The sequence below is a fragment of the Candoia aspera genome, chromosome 4 (assembly GCF_035149785.1).
Source record: "Candoia aspera isolate rCanAsp1 chromosome 4, rCanAsp1.hap2, whole genome shotgun sequence".
Taxonomy (NCBI): domain Eukaryota; kingdom Metazoa; phylum Chordata; class Lepidosauria; order Squamata; family Boidae; genus Candoia; species Candoia aspera.
In genome coordinates, this window is record NC_086156.1 from 53,906,993 (window position 1) to 53,925,278 (window position 18,286).

An 18,286-nucleotide genomic window follows, 5' to 3' on the forward strand; every position below is an offset into this window, starting at 1 on the left:
GGTAACGGCGTTCCGTGAGTCATGCTGGCCACATGACCCGGAAGTGTCTATGACAACGCCGGCTCCAAGGCTTAGAAACGGAGATGAGCACCGCCCCCTAGAGTCGGATTCGACTGGACTTTACGTCAAGGGAAACCTTTACCTTTACCTTTTAGGCTAGTAGTGAATTGTGAATTTATCATTCCTCATCAAGATGGTCTAAAGAATGGCGGCAGATCAACCCCAAGTGTTCCTGAATGTAACTAATTTTCTAAAGCTGTTCAATCTGATTTCAGGCCAGGTCATGGTATGGAGATGGCTTTGATTGCCAGTACTGAGGGAACAGGATAGAGTCTTTGCTTAAAGTCCTTGATCTCAGCTTTTGACTGAGACCACCAACTATAGAATTCCCTAGATCATCCTAAGGAGCTAGCTGGGAGGCAGGACCACAGCCCTGTTGTGGCTTTGGTCCTACCTTGAAGATAGGTTCCAAAAGGAGAGAGGGATTACTTTTCCATCTTGCAGCCCAAGCTGGGGGATGCCATAGAATTCTGTTCTATTCCCCCCGATACTCAACATCTATGTTTTGAGGGAAGGGACATCAGTGATTGTAGGGCTAGGTGCTACATTTATATGGATGACACTCAAGACTACCATTATTTTTTATCAGTGTCAAAATCCTTGACTGATTCCTGCTTGGACCAGATTGCATACTAGATGAGGTAAAGATGAAACTGAATCCAGACAAGTCAAAGGGATTGATGACTAGGGATGCCTCAACCAACTGGAAGGGGATTTTCCTGCCCTGAATGGGGCCTTTTTTCCAAAAGGATTAGGTGCCTAGTTTGGGGGTGTATTTTGATCCTCTGTTGTCCTTGATTGCTTAGGGCAGCACACTGGCAATTGAACATGATTTATCAGTTGTATCTCTTCTTTGGGCCTTTCTATTTGAAGGGACAGATTTCTCCATATATACCAGGAGTTGTATTCACCAGAATACCTTTTGCATATATCACCCCAAAACAGATTTATGTACAGTCTACTAAGACCAAGGTGTTTTGGTGGTGGTTCCAATGCTGTGGAATTCTCTCCATTAACAATTTGATTCGACTGTTCTGTGGGGTCTTGGAAAAATTTAAAAACCTGCCTCTTTTTATAGTTCATGCTGTTTGTTTTAATCTGCTGTCCTGAACTTTTAATATTAACGCTTTTTTTTCCTTCTGATTGTATTATGTTACTATGCTTTATGACACTTGCTATAGTGTATTTTCAGATCTATTATTAGTGGGTGGTGTTATAGACCACTATGGGCTGGCTTTGTTGGGAGAATGCAGTGTACAAATATGTTAAATAAATAATTCATAACCTACAATATCTGCAAAAAAACCAAACCAAACCAAAGGATTTTAATTACATTGGCTGAAGTATGATTTAACAAAAAGTACTAAAATATTTGTGATACAAAATATCTACTTTATTTTAAAACTCTCCTTGTTCTGAAAGTATTCAAATGTAAAAGGATGTCATTTCCTCAAGAAGCTTATAATCATGAACAATATGCCAAGGAAGAATCTTGGAAACAGTCTCAGATGAATTCAGTGATGGCTAAAGAGTGTGTTCTTAGTATTTCTCTTCTATACATCCAGAAGTTTAAAGAATTTTGTAACTTCTTTCTTCCAGTATAAAAATATTCAATTTGTCAAAATGGCAGAATAAAAGTATGGGAAATTAAAAACATACCCAAGTACTTGCATAATGGTCATCTTAAGGAAGGTGATTCTATTTCAGTTCCTCACAAACATGTTATTTAACTGGTAGGTTCTTTAACTGAAATATCTCCCTTTTTTACCACAATGTGTTGTTTGTTCAATGCTGAATTGCTGGTTAACATCAGTAACAGACACTGGTTCTAGGCCTGCCCATGGGTCCTCAAGCATTGAAGGTTTATAATAGTTCTCCACATTATCATTAGATGGTGTTTTCTCTTTGCCATGTGATGTACCAAATGGAGTCGATATCCTGGGTGATCCCTTTGAGAAAAGCCATGAGGCAAAAGAAGAGTAAAGAATCTAGTTAAAATGTACATTTTTACTTTCTGCATTTAGGATCTGCTATATTTTAAGTTCTTCAATACCTCTACCCACCCTAAAAGAATGTAATTTGTGCACTTTAGTTACTAGCTGATTCTCTGTATTCTCACTTGAAAGTTATAAGCAAAGAAAAATGCTGGGATGATGAAGGTCTAAAGAACTATATTGAAACAAGTACAGAAAGTTGTAAATAGCTGTATTTTCAAAATCTCAAAACAAATTAGTTGATACAAAAATGTATAGATCTTTCTGGTTCCTTTTTCCCAGTGCAGCATGTGACACACTCAGGGCCAGTGAGGTATAATTATTAAGACTTTGGGTGAATGCCTATGGGATTATTGTTTTGTGGATAAAATGTTGTGAGATCCTTATGTAAGGTCCTTGAGCTCCTAGAGCAGTGTTCCTCAAAGTGTGGCTTGAGGATCTCCAGGGGTCCCCCAAGACCCTCTCAGGGAAAGCAAAATCAAAATTATTTGCCAGCCTATGTTGAAAAATAATGCAATATTAAATCCCATCAAAAAATTGTGACAAGTGGTAGTGGCAGTGAATGTGTCAATTTTAATTTTTAATAAGGTAAATATTGATAAATATAACCCATACAAACAAAAGGTCTTTTGGGTCCTCCATAATTTTTAAAAGTGGGAAAGGATCATGACAGAAATTTTTTTTAAGAAACTCTGTACTAAAGGAAATGTAGAATTCAAGTCTTAAAAAAAAGACTGCTCCAAGAGTACTCTTAACTTTTGGGGGAGACACAAGGATCTGCAAAAAGAAGGCAGATGTGGAAATCACTGAGTTATGGGAATGTTAAAGGCATCCTTATGGATCCTGATCACTTATGGTAGACCTTAAGAAATATATTTAGTAATCCAGGCTTCTAAGAACCACCTGCATAGTCAACTTCAGTAAGAACTGTCTCCATATAACCTAAAGTTCCTTCATCAAGGTTAGATTCTATTTCTGAAATGGGTAACAAAAACAGCTCTGCATTTCAACTATACATTAAAAATGGCAACATTTGGTCTCCGACCTTTTGCCCTTTCAAGCTGAGGATTATGGTGGAACACTGTAAAGTAATTTTTATTCACTCCTCTTCTGATGACTGGAAAATGAGAACAATAGCAGCTGCGAGGCACTGGCACCAGAGTAGTATCCTTGCTTTCCTTTTCTTTCCTAACCCTTTCTGTCTGTGTGTGTCTGTGTATGTACGTATACAAATTAAACTTAAACATTTAAGCATGAGAACTGAGCATGCATACCTGCAAGCTAGCCTCTGACCCTTTCAGGCTAAAGAGAGGATTTTAAATAAAATGGACTGTACTGTATACTCTGCAGCTTTTCTCCTAGGAAGGGCTAACTTTCAGACAACAGTGCTGGTTTGAGCAACACAATACTTCAGAGAACATGCAGAAAGTAGGTATTAACTAGCAATGTCACAATGGAAAAAAATATTTAATTTTTATCCCGCCTTTATTATTTTTATAAATAACTCAAGGCGGCAAACATACCTAAGACTCCTTCCTCCTATTTTCCCCACAACAACAACCCTGTGAAGTGAGTTGGGCTGAGAGTGTGTGACTGGCCCAGGGTCACCCAGCCGGCTTTCATGCCTAAGTCGGGACTAGAACTCACAGCCTCCTGGTTTCTAGCCCGTTGCCTTAACCACTAGATAAAACTTGCTCCTTTGCAATCCTGCAAATTGCTACATTTCTGTAGAAAATGTCCCAATTTGTATTGTTGCATAAAGTTAATACATCTGGAATAGCTATAATGCCATTTTTTTTTAATTTGACAACCTGTTCACAGACTTCAGCCATATTAAAATTAGGGACCTAAGAATTCTCAGTGCATTTCTTTTCTTAAATCCTAACTAACAGAAGGGAAATTTCTATTATTTGTCTCTGAAACCCCTGTCAAAAATGATTTCTTCTTTTCCCACCAGCCTACTTGAATGGGAACCTCACAGGGTTGCTGTAGTGGGGAAAATAGGAGGAGGAAGGAGTATTAGGTATGTTTGCCGCCTTGAGTTATTTATAAAAATAATAAAGACACGATAAAAATTAAATAAATAAATAAAAGACGGGAGAGGAAAAAGAGTGGTTCTACCCATTTTTGGCTCTGGCGCTGTCCAGCTATTGACAAATTATCACCCAAGGAAATGCAGCCCTTGACAGAATTTTTTTCCCATTATACAACATTAATCTCAAAAATATGGAGTCAAACAGACAGAATCACTGTTACTTTGCTCTCTCCAGCCCTCCGGTGACTAGAACACAAAGCTAGAGCTGTGTGAAATGCTGTGGCAGGTTAGCCACACTTTCTCCATCCTCAACAATACTTGTGGTGGTAGGAACAGAATCAGACATATGGTAGGGAAGCTGATCAGAAAATTAATCATCTCCTACATTTTAATTTTTTTGCTGTGGTATTCATCTATAGAAAAAAAGTAAATGCTGACTGGATTCATATAGCATTCTAAACTATGCAGTCACTCCTCCTTTAGCAGCTACCTTGTTTAGTGACTGTTCGCAAATAAAGCGGTAATTACAAAAAATCTGACCAATGCATGCATTTACGAAAAAAAACTATGCGCCTCACACTGGAGAGAGAGTAACCCTGGCTTAGCTGTATGAGAGAACTTTATCTAAATGGGACAGCAGCAACCAGTGATCTTCACAGCAACTCTCTCTGTCACATGTTCGCTTAGCGACCATTTTGCTTCTGATTTAAGGAATTGTCACTAAATGAGAGGGTGTAATTCAGTCTGTATGGTTTTAGTTTAGTGTGTTCTGTGAATCCAGTCATTAGTTGGAATAACACACCACTTTTTTGGCTGTAGACAATGTTTCAGCTCAGACATGTTTATAAGTCATAGTTTATGGCTAATAATGACATGGTAACCTAGTCACTAAATAACAGAAGAGGTACTAAGTTTAATTCAAGAAATTATGGTAACACTGGCACACAGTCCATATGATTTCTTCACTCAAAATTACAAGACAAACTAGATCTATGACTAGTTTCTAGTCTATGATTTATGTAGTTTAAGATTAAATGAGTACAAAGGTACCATAGTTCAAAGATACCTACTCTGCATGCAAAGACCTATATTCAGCCCTTGCTAGATACAGCACAAAATACTTTTATGAGATCTTGGGTGCTGTCATACAATACAGAGCTAAGTATACTTATGTATGAGTTGATGTAAAATTATTTCCTGTATTTCTCCTCTAAATCTGCATTCTTACAAAATTTAAGCAAAACAATCACTTTTCTAGGCAGAGGACTCAGTCTTTGTTGCCTTTCAAGGACAATGATCCTATTCACAATTACAGAGAATAAAGTTTTAAATAAATCAGTGGAAAAATGGCTTTGGCTTAAAGTTTATTTTTATTAATCATTAAAAGATGTGTGCACTAAAATATGAGACGTATGTCTTGTGCATACGTACTAGATTCACAATTCTAGATTTCAAGTATCAACAACCTAATAAGAAGTACCTTATTTGCTTTGCATTCTGTTGTGTAATACCACTGCCAAGGCATTTGAGATCTGGTTATGAAATGAACAGTGGTGGAATGAAGTTTTTGAACCCTTTAGAGTTATTACAGTCCTGCAGTACTGTGACCTAGAACGTGATGAGAGCTTCATAGAAGTCTTATCTGCACTGTATCTAAACTTGGGGCACACTTCACAAGACTGATGACCAATGAATTAAAATGTAATCTTACATCACGAAGTAATGATTAAACACCCTTTCAGGTAAATATTCTTAAAATAACTTGGGTAAGCCACATATTATATTCTAGTATAGAAGGTCTCTCTCTATATTCTGTATGTCTCTCAAACAACCTTTTTGTATTTAAAAAAATAACAACTTTAAGGAAGTAATGGGCGTATAAAATTTAGAATGTAAATAAAAACCTGGAAGGTTTTTTTTTAAATCACTCTAAGAGGAAATATGTTATAAAGTAATTACTAAATTAAGATACGGTATGTCATAAAAATCACCATATAGATAATCTAATTTATTTTCAAGTTGAAACACAGGTTTACTGCCAACCTGCCTTTGTACTGGTTGTTATACTGAGTTAGAAAAACTTTTTGTAACTTTAATATACTGCAAGAAAAATAATGGCAAGCAAATATATCAATCTCTGTTAATTTTTAGACTGGTGAACAATGTGTAATTAATTAAATCATCTCTACCAATAGGACAGACAAAAAGGAGAAGGACTCCTGTGGTTCTCTCAATGTAGTTTTCCTCATTATTGGTCACTGTAGTACTAGCAACGTATGCTTTAAAATGACCTAAGGTAGAGAAGCAATAATGGGTTGATTTCAGTAACATCTGATTCAAGTAAACATGTGGTTTCTGGGAACAGTTAATGAGAGGGAGCTGTCACTACAGTATTCTATAATAAAGTATTATGGCCTTACTGTCAACTGATTCTTCTGTCTTATTTTCGTTAACAGCTGCCTGAGTCATTTTAACAATATAGATAAATAGTCATAATAAAAGAGTATCTGTAGTTCCGGGTTGAACTGTGTAATGCTTGGTGTTCTCTGAGCTTGGTTGTTTGCTTGCAGATGTTTCATTACCCAAATGAAATGTCTGCAAGCAAACAACCGAGCTCAGAGAGCACCAAGAACTCCATGGATAAAAAATAGTTACTATAATGGGACTCTAACTTTTAGTTTAAACTATAATCATCCCTTACATATTCTTTTTCTTTATACAGTACATCACCATATCTTTTCTGGATAAATTAAATGCATTTTTTCCCATGGATTTTTAGCATTAGAATTGTTCTATACTTTAGGTAAGTAATTTTACTATTCTATTGTTCTAAATTATGAGCCTTGTGTGGTGCAGAGTGGTAGGTGGCAGTATTGCAACCGAAAACTCTCCCCACGACCCAAGTTCGATCCCAGCGGAAGCTGGATTCTCGGGTAGCCGGCTCAAGTCGACTCGGCCTTCCATCCTTTCGAGGTCAGTAAAATGAGCACCCACCTTGCTGGGGAAGGTGACGACTGGGGAAGGCAATGGCAAACCACCCTGCTATAGTCTGCTAAGAAAACGTCATGAAAGTGGCATCCCCCCAAAGGGTCAGACATGACTTGGTGCTTGCACAGGGGACCTTTCACCTTCATTATTCTAAATAATCATTTAATTGCCTTATCCAAATTGCATAATGTCTCACTATATTTTTATGCCCAAAAATCTTAAACTTATAATTTTAGATGTATTGCTATATGTTTTATAGTTTGTTTTATTCTAGTCAATTTCTGAGGTGTCTAGGCTACACTGTTACTTGGTGAGGTAAATGTGACTGTTTTTTAAAAGATCTCTTCTGCTGGTCAATGACCAAAATAAAATGACAGACTTAATGAGAGGGATAAGTTTTACACATAATTTTAAGCTGTTCTATGGCAATCAGCTACTGTACCGGTATGTGGGAATGACCTTGGGAGAGGAAGGGAGAAATACTTTTAATCTTGCAAGTTTCTGTTAATATAACGTTATAATAAACTAGGATTAGTTCAAATCCCTCTTTTTAGTCTCTGGAAACTAGGGAGGGTCCCTTCTGAAACACTCCCCATGCTATTCCCCCACCTATGGACTGAGCTGCCTCTTATCAGACCATTGCCTAGGCTGCAGATCTTCCTCCTGTCTCCCAAGGTCATTTCCACATACCATTACAGGTATTTACTATGGATTTGCAAAACTGGTCCAACATCTTATTTTTCTGCTAGCAATACAGTGGAGTGTAAATTTAGAGCTGAAATCTTTAAACTAATTACGTACAAGTTTATTCATAAGTTAGAGGCTTCCATGTCCAATAGGGCTCATTCTTATATGAGTATAAAAATAACTGAACTTTAATAAATCAATATTGTACATATTGATGCTGAAATCCCATTAAACCCAAAGAATTCACAAGTTTGTATAAATTGCAGCCTAAATTTCCAATTCCAGACCAAACTTCTTAAATTTCAGAGTGTGAAAGGCATATGCCTCAATTTAAATATACGAAGTCTGAAGATTTTAAATAGAGACAAATGAAGAAAAAAAAAACCCTCTGCTGTTATGTTGAAAGATAGGAGGTGAATATTCCCTTCACTTTCAAAAAGGGATTCTTTTCTGATTTTCTCAAAGGAATTAGCTATTCCAAGAACTGTGTCAAAGATACTGTATGGTATATCTTAACAAATCTGGCTGTTAGGATTTCATGGAATAGAAATTGCCCAGGTTTGTTCTACATATCTAGTGGTCGGATTCTCCAAGTTTTGGGAGATCAATAACAGCACCAAGGTCCTTATCAGCTTTTTTGCAGATGTTTCCCTGAGAGCCTAACAAAAACCTGTTTATTCGTAAAGAAGGCTCACTAAGTTTCAGATTTACTCCGAAGTAAAGGTACTTAGAATATCAGCAGGTGGGGCAAGTGTGAACCCATGTTAAGGAGCGTCACTGAATGTAACGTGTCTGCTGACTGGCTACCAAACGGGCGTGCAAAAAGGGCACACTTAATTCTATGCGCACTTAACTATACTTCGGATGGGCAGGCCCCGGCGCGCAGAGGCCTGTATTACTGCACCGTGAACGGCCCCGATTACGGCTAACCCTACCCGCGCAAATACCTGGCTGTATCTCTGGTAACCCCCCGAAGGCGGCTGCTTGAAGGCTTGCTGCTGGTGAAACGCTCCTCCGGGGGACCTGCCGCCACTGTAGGGAGTCAAATACCTGGGGCTGGCACTGTGGGGCCTACCCGGCGTGTGCGCAGCCGCCGGGCCTCCAAACCAGCCCCGACCATCCCCACACGGCTGGAAGCGGGGAGAGCGCGGGGAAATGTCGTAAGGCCGCGAGCTGTATCCGTAAGGCGGCGTCTGAGTCGGGCTTCGGTAGCCTTGTGGAGAGGCTCCTCCAGAGGCAGGGCTCAGAAACCCGGAGCCGCCCGAAGACGGCGGGGTGGGAGGCCGGAAGCTCTGCCGATACATGGCGACTTTCGGAAGGCGGCGGCGAGCGGCGGTTCCCCACACCTAGTAACCCCCGGAGGAGGAGGAGCTCCGGGGTCAGTTGGTTTGCAGCCCTCCTTCGAAACTGCTCCGCCGAGCGCCTTCCGTTCCGCAGCCTGGCTGCAGGCGTGGCGTCTGGCCCGTTCCGCGTGAACTGGAGAGCGGTTCCAGACAATCCGAGACCTTTGTCTTGCACGTTCTTACGATTCTGTAATATGTAGGGTGCATTATTCGAATCTAGATGGGTTTGAGTTTATCCAGTTGAAATCCTCAGTACGGGGGTGCGATAGAAATCTAAGGCTCCAATACAGTTGGAATGCCAGTTGCAAACTCCACCTGGTATTTATTCTACTATATTTGGGGTTTCTCTTCCAGCGTATTTGGAAGTTCGGTATTGGCTTCTTGCTACGTTTGTAAGTAGTATCTCACTTGCTAGGGTGTGTTCTCGCGTGGAATTTCCCTTTAAATAAAGTGCGCAATATTTGCACCTCGGACAATCAACCTGCGAACCCGGCTTCGGAGCGAAAGTGTGGCTGATTTTGGAAGGACGAGCTTCCGAGTTGCCGTGCGTGGGTGGGCTGCCAGGCTAAACTAGTAAGGTCCGATGTTGTGTTTCCATTGAAAACTCCACTTCCATGTTTTGCAGAATCTGGGGAGAAGGGGGCTGCAAAACTGCAGCCTTATTTTTCTATATTTCCTCTTCTCTCCTTCCAAGTTCCCCGTTATGCGTCGCCGTGGGTGATGGGGGTTAGGAGCCGATTTTTCCCGGTCATGGGGAAAGTTGATGGAGGAAGCTCACCTGTTTTGCTTTATTATTCTGCTTTGGCATGCAGTTGCCTCTAGGAAAAAGCGGCATTCTTACTCACGCTGGCAGGCCATCCCATCCTAACGACACCTAGAACGGATAGATCTTTAGCGATCCTCTGAAAAAGGAGAGAGGCGGCACCTACTTCTTAACTGACAGCCTCGAGGACATAGTCTCAAAGCTTGCGCTTGCGTATTCTCTCACTCCCCCCCCCCGCGTGGCGCGCTTAGCCCAGCGGAGGCAGAACTAAGGTGTTCACCGCGTCTGCGCAGTGCACGTCTCTGAAGACTTGGTCGAAGAGTCCAAAGTTTCCTAAAGCGACTGATGTCCGCTGCCCAGTAGCTTTGCTGGTCGGCTTCAGCTGTGACCACTGTCAGCAGCAGGCATGCTGGGGGCTGAGGTGGGAAGAAGCAGCCGCAGCATGTACCGTCTGAGGAAGGGTCTGTGCCTGGCTCTGGCCAGCGGCGTCGGCTCCTCTCTCGGTCCCCTGGGCTGCCCTCAGCTCATTCGACTACCCTCCTGCCCTGGCAGCTTCAGGGGGCTGCAGCAGGGAAACTGCGCCCTTCCAGGTAGCCGCTTTTAACATTCTTCATTCAGCCAGGCCGCTGCCGAAGGTTGTAAGTTGGGAGACGCGATCGTGCGGAGCTGTACACCGCAGCAGAGGAGAGCTTAGGGAGGGCGTTCAGGAGAAATTTCATTTCGGAACCTTTCAGTTGCAACAGAGTATAAATAGAAGCGATTCATGGAGAAAATCTGTGGTCGCCAGCAGTCGAAAACGACTTGATGGCGCATAACCAATCAATCTAATGGAAGCGATATCACAATTGTTGCAGATTTGGGGGAAGTTCTGCCAATCTTGCATTTAAAAAAAAACCCGACTGAATCAAAGTTTCCAAAGAGACGGCCGGGCTAGTCTTCTGTCAGCACAAGAAACCGCAAGGCATCTTGAAGAAAAGCCAGGGTTCTTGTTGCTTACTGTGTCACCTCTGTTTCCATCCATGAGATGGTTTTATCAAATGAAAAGTGTGTTAAGTGTAACTAGATATATTCCATAGAAAATACGCTCACAGTTGCTACCTAATAAATAACCTGCTTCCACTGGAGAATTATTTCCAAGTAAACTACAGTGTTTTTACAAATTACATTAAATGGTGTTTAGAGTGACTTAAATATTCATTGCAAGAAAATAATTAATTGGTTGTTTTAACACAAATTTATTGCCCAGTTAAATCTTGGCTAATTTCAAAAAGCTAAGCAGAATTCAGACCTGGCTATACTTGGCTGGAAGACCATCATGAGATCTCAAGGCTGTATACTAGACTGGGAAGTTGAAAAAAAAAAATCCGGAAAGAAGGCAGTGGCAAACCACTTTTGTACTTTTGCAGGATGTGTCCATGGATTTATGTGTCCATGAAGTCATCAGGAGCTGAATTTGGCTTGTGGGAGTCTTTATAGTACCTCATAATGCAGATTGACATTTTCAACATATCTTGTTTATTAATTTTATTATTTATTTATTTAATTAATTTCGACCCCCACTTTTCCTCCAGGAGTTCAAGCAGTTTACCCATGGCTCTCCATTTTAACTCTCCCCCCAACAACTGAGGCTGAGGCTTTAGCCCTTCTCTTTTGGAGAAGCAGGGGATGCTTGATATGAATTTAAGTGGTTATCAATGCTATCGTTAGATGATTTCTTCATGATTTCCCGCAGGTGCAGGGTCCACTCTTTGGATCAGTGGGCACCATTATATGTGGCTGTTGATCCATTTGTTGCAACAGTAATTGACCAACAGGCTTGTCTCCCAAGCCTGACATCGGTTGGTCTATGTTCAGCTCAGCACCACCCTTGTGGGAGGGCAGTTTCCACTGGCACCAATGAGGAGGAATGGACCTCACTGCCAATGCTATGATTAGATTGATTCGTTTAAATTAATCAGAATACATGAAGTTGCCTTGTTGAGTCAGACTACTAGTTTATCTAAACTGGTATTCTCAAGGTGAATCAGAAAGGCTGTGCAAGGCCTATGGCAGAGGTCTTTACTAGCTCTCCTACATACTATCCTTTTCACATAAAACTGCATAGTCTAAGGCCTCCAGGCTGCATGTAGCCCCAAGAAGTGTTAGGTCTTTCCCTGGAGTTTCCTTCAAGAGTTTCACTGAATTGAGATTTTCCAAATGGAGTAAGATGTGGAGACTTATGAAATACAGGGAGAATAATCATATTAACTATATTTAACTTTAATTACATTTAAATGAAAATCAAATTAAATCACAATTGATTCTTTTTCTTGCCCCAGTCAGTTGTTTGCTGTGGTCTTGCTCCCTTAGATTATAGGGCCAAGCATATAACTCAAAAGCTAAATGTATCTCTTGGCTTCAAAAGAGTGGCTGATCCATATTTTAACAGTGGATACAGATTGAACCATTCCTCTGTAAGGCCCATTCTCCCAATTTCCAGTGCAAGGACAGACCACTTACCATTTTGGAAAGGCAGGAATGGATGATATTTTCCTTAGCCTTAGCCTGCCCTTACGCTGCAGGGAAGGTGACCACCACTGGAACTTGCTTGCTCACCCTCAAAAGTGTTTCAACTCTTTCCACTGTACAGATGCCTCCAATTGCCCACCCTACCCCTGTCCCTGCTCTGTGCCCTGAGTAGCCATTTTGTACTGAGCTGTTGGCTTGCCTACCATGAAAGGCTGGACTTTTTTTTTTTTAAGTTGTTTGGTTTGGTGAAATGCTGGTCATTTCTTTGTATATTTATTTTTTTAAGAAGTACAGTGGAACTTTGAAATGCCAGCTGTTTTCTTTTGGTTTAAGCTGGTGAAATCAACAAGAGTTCTGCCAAGTTTGGACTATTGTCCTTTTCTTTTTCACCAGTCCTCCAAAGATCTGTCCAAAAAAGGGAAAGCAGTTGGCACTTGCTTTCTTGGCGTGGGAGGGAGAAAAAGTAGGAGAGTCCATCACATGGGGCTGTGTTAACCGTGGTCTAGACACACCACCTTGCCACCACTAAGGCCCAAGTGAAGGAAGGAGTTGCAATCCAGAAAGGGATTTCTTAAGCTGTTTCATTTCCAGCTGTTTTCTGCATGGAAGACTAGCAGTTCAAAGCTAGTGTGGAAAAGCTTTAAGGCTGCTAATGGAACTATAAAGGATGAAGTCAAGAAAGTAGTCTACAGTCAGCTGATTCTATGCCTCTTCATTCTTCTTTGTCATTTTTTTTTTTTGCCTTCATTTCCTTTCTGTGTCTTGGCCTTGTCAGTTCAAGGCTTTGCTGAATCTGTTTTTCTGTTTTTTCTTCTGTTTTTCTTCAGGTTGAGAGAATGGTTCAGCTTCACTTAATAAGAAGCCTGGAAAATATCTTGCAGTTTTCAAAACTGTTTTTTTTCTAACTTGGAGGAAAATTAGTTTGAAGAAAACCATGTTAAAAAGCTAAGGCAGTCATGAGTTTAAGAAAAATCTATATGAGAGCAGTATCTATAGATCAGCTCAAGGTCACAAAAATGTGCAAGCTTTCAAGGCTTTCAGATTTCTTCATCAGACAGAATGTTACAAAAAGCAGGTGGGGAAGCAGAGGAAAGGGGAAAAGATAAATGTGGCCATGATGTTTGCAGGGTTTGGATTTCACAATGGAAATTATGTGAATTGGAGTTAAGGGGAAAATGCAGATTTTTCCAATGGGCTGTATGATAGAATAATTGAACTAAAGTTAAGTTGTACCTCATTCTGTAAGGATTTCAGGTAGCATCTAGAACTGCCTCTGGATTACTAAAATGAGCAAGTATCCTTGGGTTTTATCAAAGTTAGGGAAAAGAACTGTGCAGTGGTTCAGTTTCCAGGAGAAAAATGTGCTTTGCAGCTGCAACACAATTTCCCCAAAATACATGTTTGGTTTAAGAAGTTGTTGATATGCATGCTCATAACACATTCCAAAGCATCTTTTTTCCTTGAGATTTACAACCCTGCAAAGCCCTGTTCCCTAACTTAGATCAAATCCACTTGTATTTGAACTCATCTCCATCCTTAGGTGAAAGACATGGTTTTAGATCATATGCTAGGTTACAAAAATAAATTAAAAGCCTATACTTCTACCCCCAAATAAGGCTACCCCATTGCAGCTACTCTTGGTTTTCTTCTGCCTACCAAAAAATCTCTCACTTTCGTCTAACAATGGATGTGGGTCTGAGCACAGTTAGATGTTTACTCACTGATACACAAATGCTTAAATGTAATTTAAGAAAATTCTGATTCCTAAATCATAAAGTCTCATTGTCTCTTTCCAGAGGCAATGTTATTTCCAGAGAATGTTATCAAGTATTATCTTTCTCTTAAAAGTCTTTGACGGAGTAGCAGACTTACAGACTTACACTCTTGTGGCAGGAAAACAGTTTTGTCTCCCCTCATAAAATTTGGGAGGTGCTCAAAATATTTAAACAAAGGAAAGCCTGACTGTAGAGTTAATGTAAGCATGTGTAACAAAAGCATCTTTCCAAAGGATGGCAGGATTGGATTAAAAAACAAGATCTTTCTCCAAAAGAAGAAAGGAAGTTTTTCAGTACAAGAGACAATTGTGGTCAAGATTTTTAATACTAATCATCGCTAGAAGTTATCTCCGCTTCTGGTCTTGTACCCGCTGAGGAAATTTGACCTTTATGATCTGTGTTTAGGAGTTCTAAATCATGTTAATTAAGGTGAACAGTAAAATTTTCTAAAATGTGACATCAGCCTGATAATGAACTGTTGATTATAATAACATTTCTCTACCAGGTGCTGATACAGTGAAGCCACTCAACGGTGTGAGAATTCTTGATCTAACAAGGTTTGTGCTTCTTTTTGCTGTAGTTCAGAGAATTATTTAAAATTCCTCATGGAAAGTCTTTGACAAAAATGATGATAATTTTGGAGGAGGGACAATAAGATTGTAATTATCTGTTGAAAAGAAGGTTGGAAGTCATGTTTTTCTTTTTTGTTTCTTGCTCTTTTTGTTTCTTTCCTTTTTTTCCCTCTAGATTGGTCTTTTATTGTATGAGAACATTCTTAATAAATATACATGAATAAATAAATAAAATTGATAATATTTTTGTTACTTATGGGACTGCCTCTCCCTGAGGGTATCTCCCCATCCCACTAGGTTACATAGGGTGGACATGCTCCAGGTCCCCTCCCTTAAATGTTGCTTCCTGATGGGACCTTGGAGTTGTGCCTTCTTGGTGGCCACCCCAAGCCTTTGGAACAAACTCCCCCCTGAGATCCAAGGGATCCCTACCGCTTTAGCCTTCCAGAGGGCTGCGAAGACCTGACTCTTCCCCCAAGCATTGGGCTAAGATGTGCTGGGAGGATGTTTGGTCTGGCACCTGGAGGGAAGGGTACTTTTGTTTTTAGCTCTGTTTTACGGATTGTTTTATGCTGCCTAGAATCATTATATGATCTGGGTGGACATATAAGTCCTGCAAACAAACAAACAAACAAACAAATAAATTTTATTATTAAATGTTGCAGAGTACTTGCAGGACCTTTTGCCACTATGAACCTGGGAGATCTTGGAGCTGAAGTAATTAAAGTGGAAAAACCAGGTAAAAGAGATTTATTTTTAATATGAAAGACACATTTATTATGGGATGACATTTTTTTTTAGTCTCTAGGCTACTTTAGTTTCTCAAGAGAAGCATATTAAAAATGCACTGATGGTTAGAGGAGGAAGGAAAAGTAAAAGTAAAATTATGATGATAATATGTTATGAAAATAAGGTAAGTGATGCGGTGGCTGCCCTTTCTCAGTGCCTGGGGGCTGTGGGGGTCTGGATGGGGAACAACAGGCTTCAGCTGAACCCTGATAAGACAGAGTGGCTGTGGGTTGATGGCTTCTCGGTATCCAGGAAGTTGTCATCTTTAGTTCTGGATGGGTGGCACTGCCCCACTCAGAAACGGTGCGGAACTTGGGGGTCCTCCTGGACTCATAACACCTGCTCGAAGAGCAGATGGCAGTTGTTGCCAGGAGGATCTTTGCACAACTTCATATTGTGTGCCAGTTATGCCCTTTCCTGGATCGAGATGTCCTCTGGACAGTCATGCCCTGGCAGTGATGAGTGCCCGAAGATCAGCACATGTGACACCACTGCTGTGCGAGCTGCACTGGGTGTCAGTTTGCTTTCACATCCAATTTAAGGTGTTGGTTATGACCTTTAAAGCCCTTCATGGCATCGGGCCAGGTTACCTGTGGGACCATCTCATTTCCATAACATCGACCCGTCCCACCCAGTCATGCAGAGAGGGCATGCTATGGACTCCTTGGCAAGGGAGTTTCACTTGGTGGGGTCCAGGAGTCGAGGCTTCTCTGCAGTGGCGCCCACCCTTTGGAACATTCTGCCCCCCAAGGTGAGGCAGGCCCCTTTGCTCCTGACCTTCCGGAAGGGTTTGAAGACCTGGTTCTGCTGCTTTGCCTGGGATGGGAAGGGGAACAGCTCTTCCTAGGGGTGGCTGGTGGCGTAGAGGTCTCCCTACCAAATGTAAATTCTCCCAGCTGGATTTTATATTTATTTCTTATTTTAGTATTACGGATGTTGACTTTATATCCTGAGGTTTTAAGGGATAATTTTATTGTAAACTGCCCGTAGTCCCCCTTTTTTGGGGGAGATGGGCGGTAATAGAAATTTGAATAATAAACAAACAAACAAAAAATATGAATAGAGGTTTTTCTTCCTGTCTCAAAGTATGAAAACATGGGATTATCCACTAAAATTAAATTCAGGTAATAATTTAAGTGTGGGATTTGTTGCCATTGGATGTGGCTACTTGTTGTGATGGATGTTTGCTACTTTTTGAAGCACAGGTTGCATACCTTAAATCATAGTTGTTTGGGAAATCAACACTGAACGAGGGCTATTGTTTTGATCTTTTGGGTTGCATTTGGGCTGGCTGTTCTTAATAAATTTCTGCTCACTGTTTTTGCAGTAAAATCAGTATTTATAATTTCTTGGTTTATTATTGGCCACACTGAGGCCAGTGCTAGAGTATTCCAAGAAGGGAATATTTCCGTACTGATTTTTTAACTTTACTATTTTTTTACTTGTGTCCATTTATTTGTTCCTTATTTTTCCTTTGGGCAGTTGAGCACAAATTGTGGCATTTATCACAGTGGAAGACAAGCAGAAATATGAAACTCTGATGTCCTGAGTGATATTATTAGACCCTTAGTAGTCAGGATAAATATGGGGTAAATTGCCATCTGTTTCCAATTAAGTGCATTTTATGCCAAGTCTTTTTGGCTTTGTAAGATCAGTCTAAAAGCAGAAATTTATCTCATACAGTGGCCACAATCCCACATAGAGTAAAAACATATTTAAGACATTTTATCTCAAGGGCTTTAACTATGCTTGGCTATGCCAATAGTTTTTTCACAAGAGTGTGTACTTTGGTGTAGCCTGCTGTACAATAACTAGATATACAAAACATTGATAATTGAAATGAAACCAAATAAAGAGAAAAAATAAACACATCTATCTTCAGTTTCTTAAAATACAGAGCATTCCTTTTAGAATACTAAAGCATTTTTATTTTGCCCTCCTAATTCAAGACAGCTTAAAATATCTGCTTCAAGTAGGAATTAAATTTTGGTAATAATTTAAAAATTGAACTATCATTTTTTTTTGTATAAGAGTTTTTATTAGATTTAAAACAAAGATAAAAACTACAAAAAAGCAAAAAACTAAAATAGTGAAAACACAAAAAGAGAAATTTTTTTTTAAAGGACACATAAAGAGGTGACTTCTGACTTTTAACAGCAAGAATATACAATTTTCCATAATCAATCCCTTACTCTATATTAAAGCAAAATCACATTATTTCTATAAATCATTCTATTAGCACATTATAAAAATCACTAAATACATTTGCTCCTTCCCCTTATATTAAAAGAGAAGAAAGAATATAAACCTCCTAATCAACTCCCCCCCCATAACATTTATTTAATTATTTCCTTCCTACTACTATTCTATACCTTTCTGTCTGCTCTAATAGAGATCAAACTAAAAAGCATATAAATTGTCTGCGATTATAGTTAATAATACAACAGTTATAATAACCTTAATCATATTAAGCCTAAAACCAAGCATTTATTATTATATCTTATTAAACTTAATCTAGATCAGTAAAGAGAAATGAAGTCAAACAAGCCTTAAAAGCAACCCAGGTAATTATTCTTAAATTCTTACCCCACTTCAAAATAAACCAGAGCATTTACATATCTCCACAATACACCAAAGCACTTTTCATAGAAATCAAACAGCCCAACTGCCCCCTTTAAAGACTCTGACTTCTCAGCAAAAAACCTTCCATAGATAATAATCCCTCCTTTTCCATATTGTTCCATCAGAAAGTCAATCTCACTTATGACTTGC

General features: G+C 39.8%; 2 protein-coding genes across 4 annotated transcripts in view; one reads left to right on the forward strand and one right to left on the reverse strand.

The window, feature by feature from the left end:
• Positions 1-1,359: 1,359 nt before the first annotated feature.
• Positions 1,360-9,149, reverse strand: MPLKIP (M-phase specific PLK1 interacting protein). Its single transcript, XM_063304164.1, has 2 exons — positions 8,712-9,149; positions 1,360-2,009 (listed from the first exon to the last, which is right to left on the reverse strand). The coding sequence occupies exons 1-2, from the start codon at positions 9,066-9,068 to the stop codon at positions 1,803-1,805; spliced, it is 564 nt and encodes a 187-aa protein (XP_063160234.1). The 5' UTR covers positions 9,069-9,149; the 3' UTR covers positions 1,360-1,802.
• A 1,025-nt stretch (positions 9,150-10,174) lies between these two features.
• The window catches only part of SUGCT (succinyl-CoA:glutarate-CoA transferase), a 634,652-nt gene continuing 626,540 nt past the window's right edge, over positions 10,175-18,286 (forward strand). For 2 of the 3 annotated variants that reach the window (XR_010067980.1, XM_063304166.1), the window contains exons 1-3: positions 10,176-10,460; positions 14,659-14,710; positions 15,391-15,464. Coding sequence is in view for 2 of the 3 variants with exons in the window: in XM_063304166.1 (XP_063160236.1) it covers positions 10,277-10,460; positions 14,659-14,710; positions 15,391-15,464 (310 nt within the window). In the remaining variant the exon portion in view is untranslated. Of the gene's footprint in view, positions 10,461-14,658; positions 14,711-15,390; positions 15,465-18,286 lie in introns of all 3 variants that reach the window. The other variant, XM_063304167.1, reaches the window with a different exon arrangement.

What these genes read in the sequence shown, in the direction of transcription:
- MPLKIP (XM_063304164.1), bottom strand. Translation starts at nt 9,068, where the DNA reads ATGTATCGGCAGAGCTTCCGGCCTCCCACCCCGCCGTCTTCGGGCGGC. An exon ending in GTTACCAGAGATACAGCCAG is followed by an intron (nt 2,010 to 8,711) that starts GTATTTGCGCGG and finishes CTTTTCTCAAAG; the next exon opens with GGATCACCCAGGATATCGAC.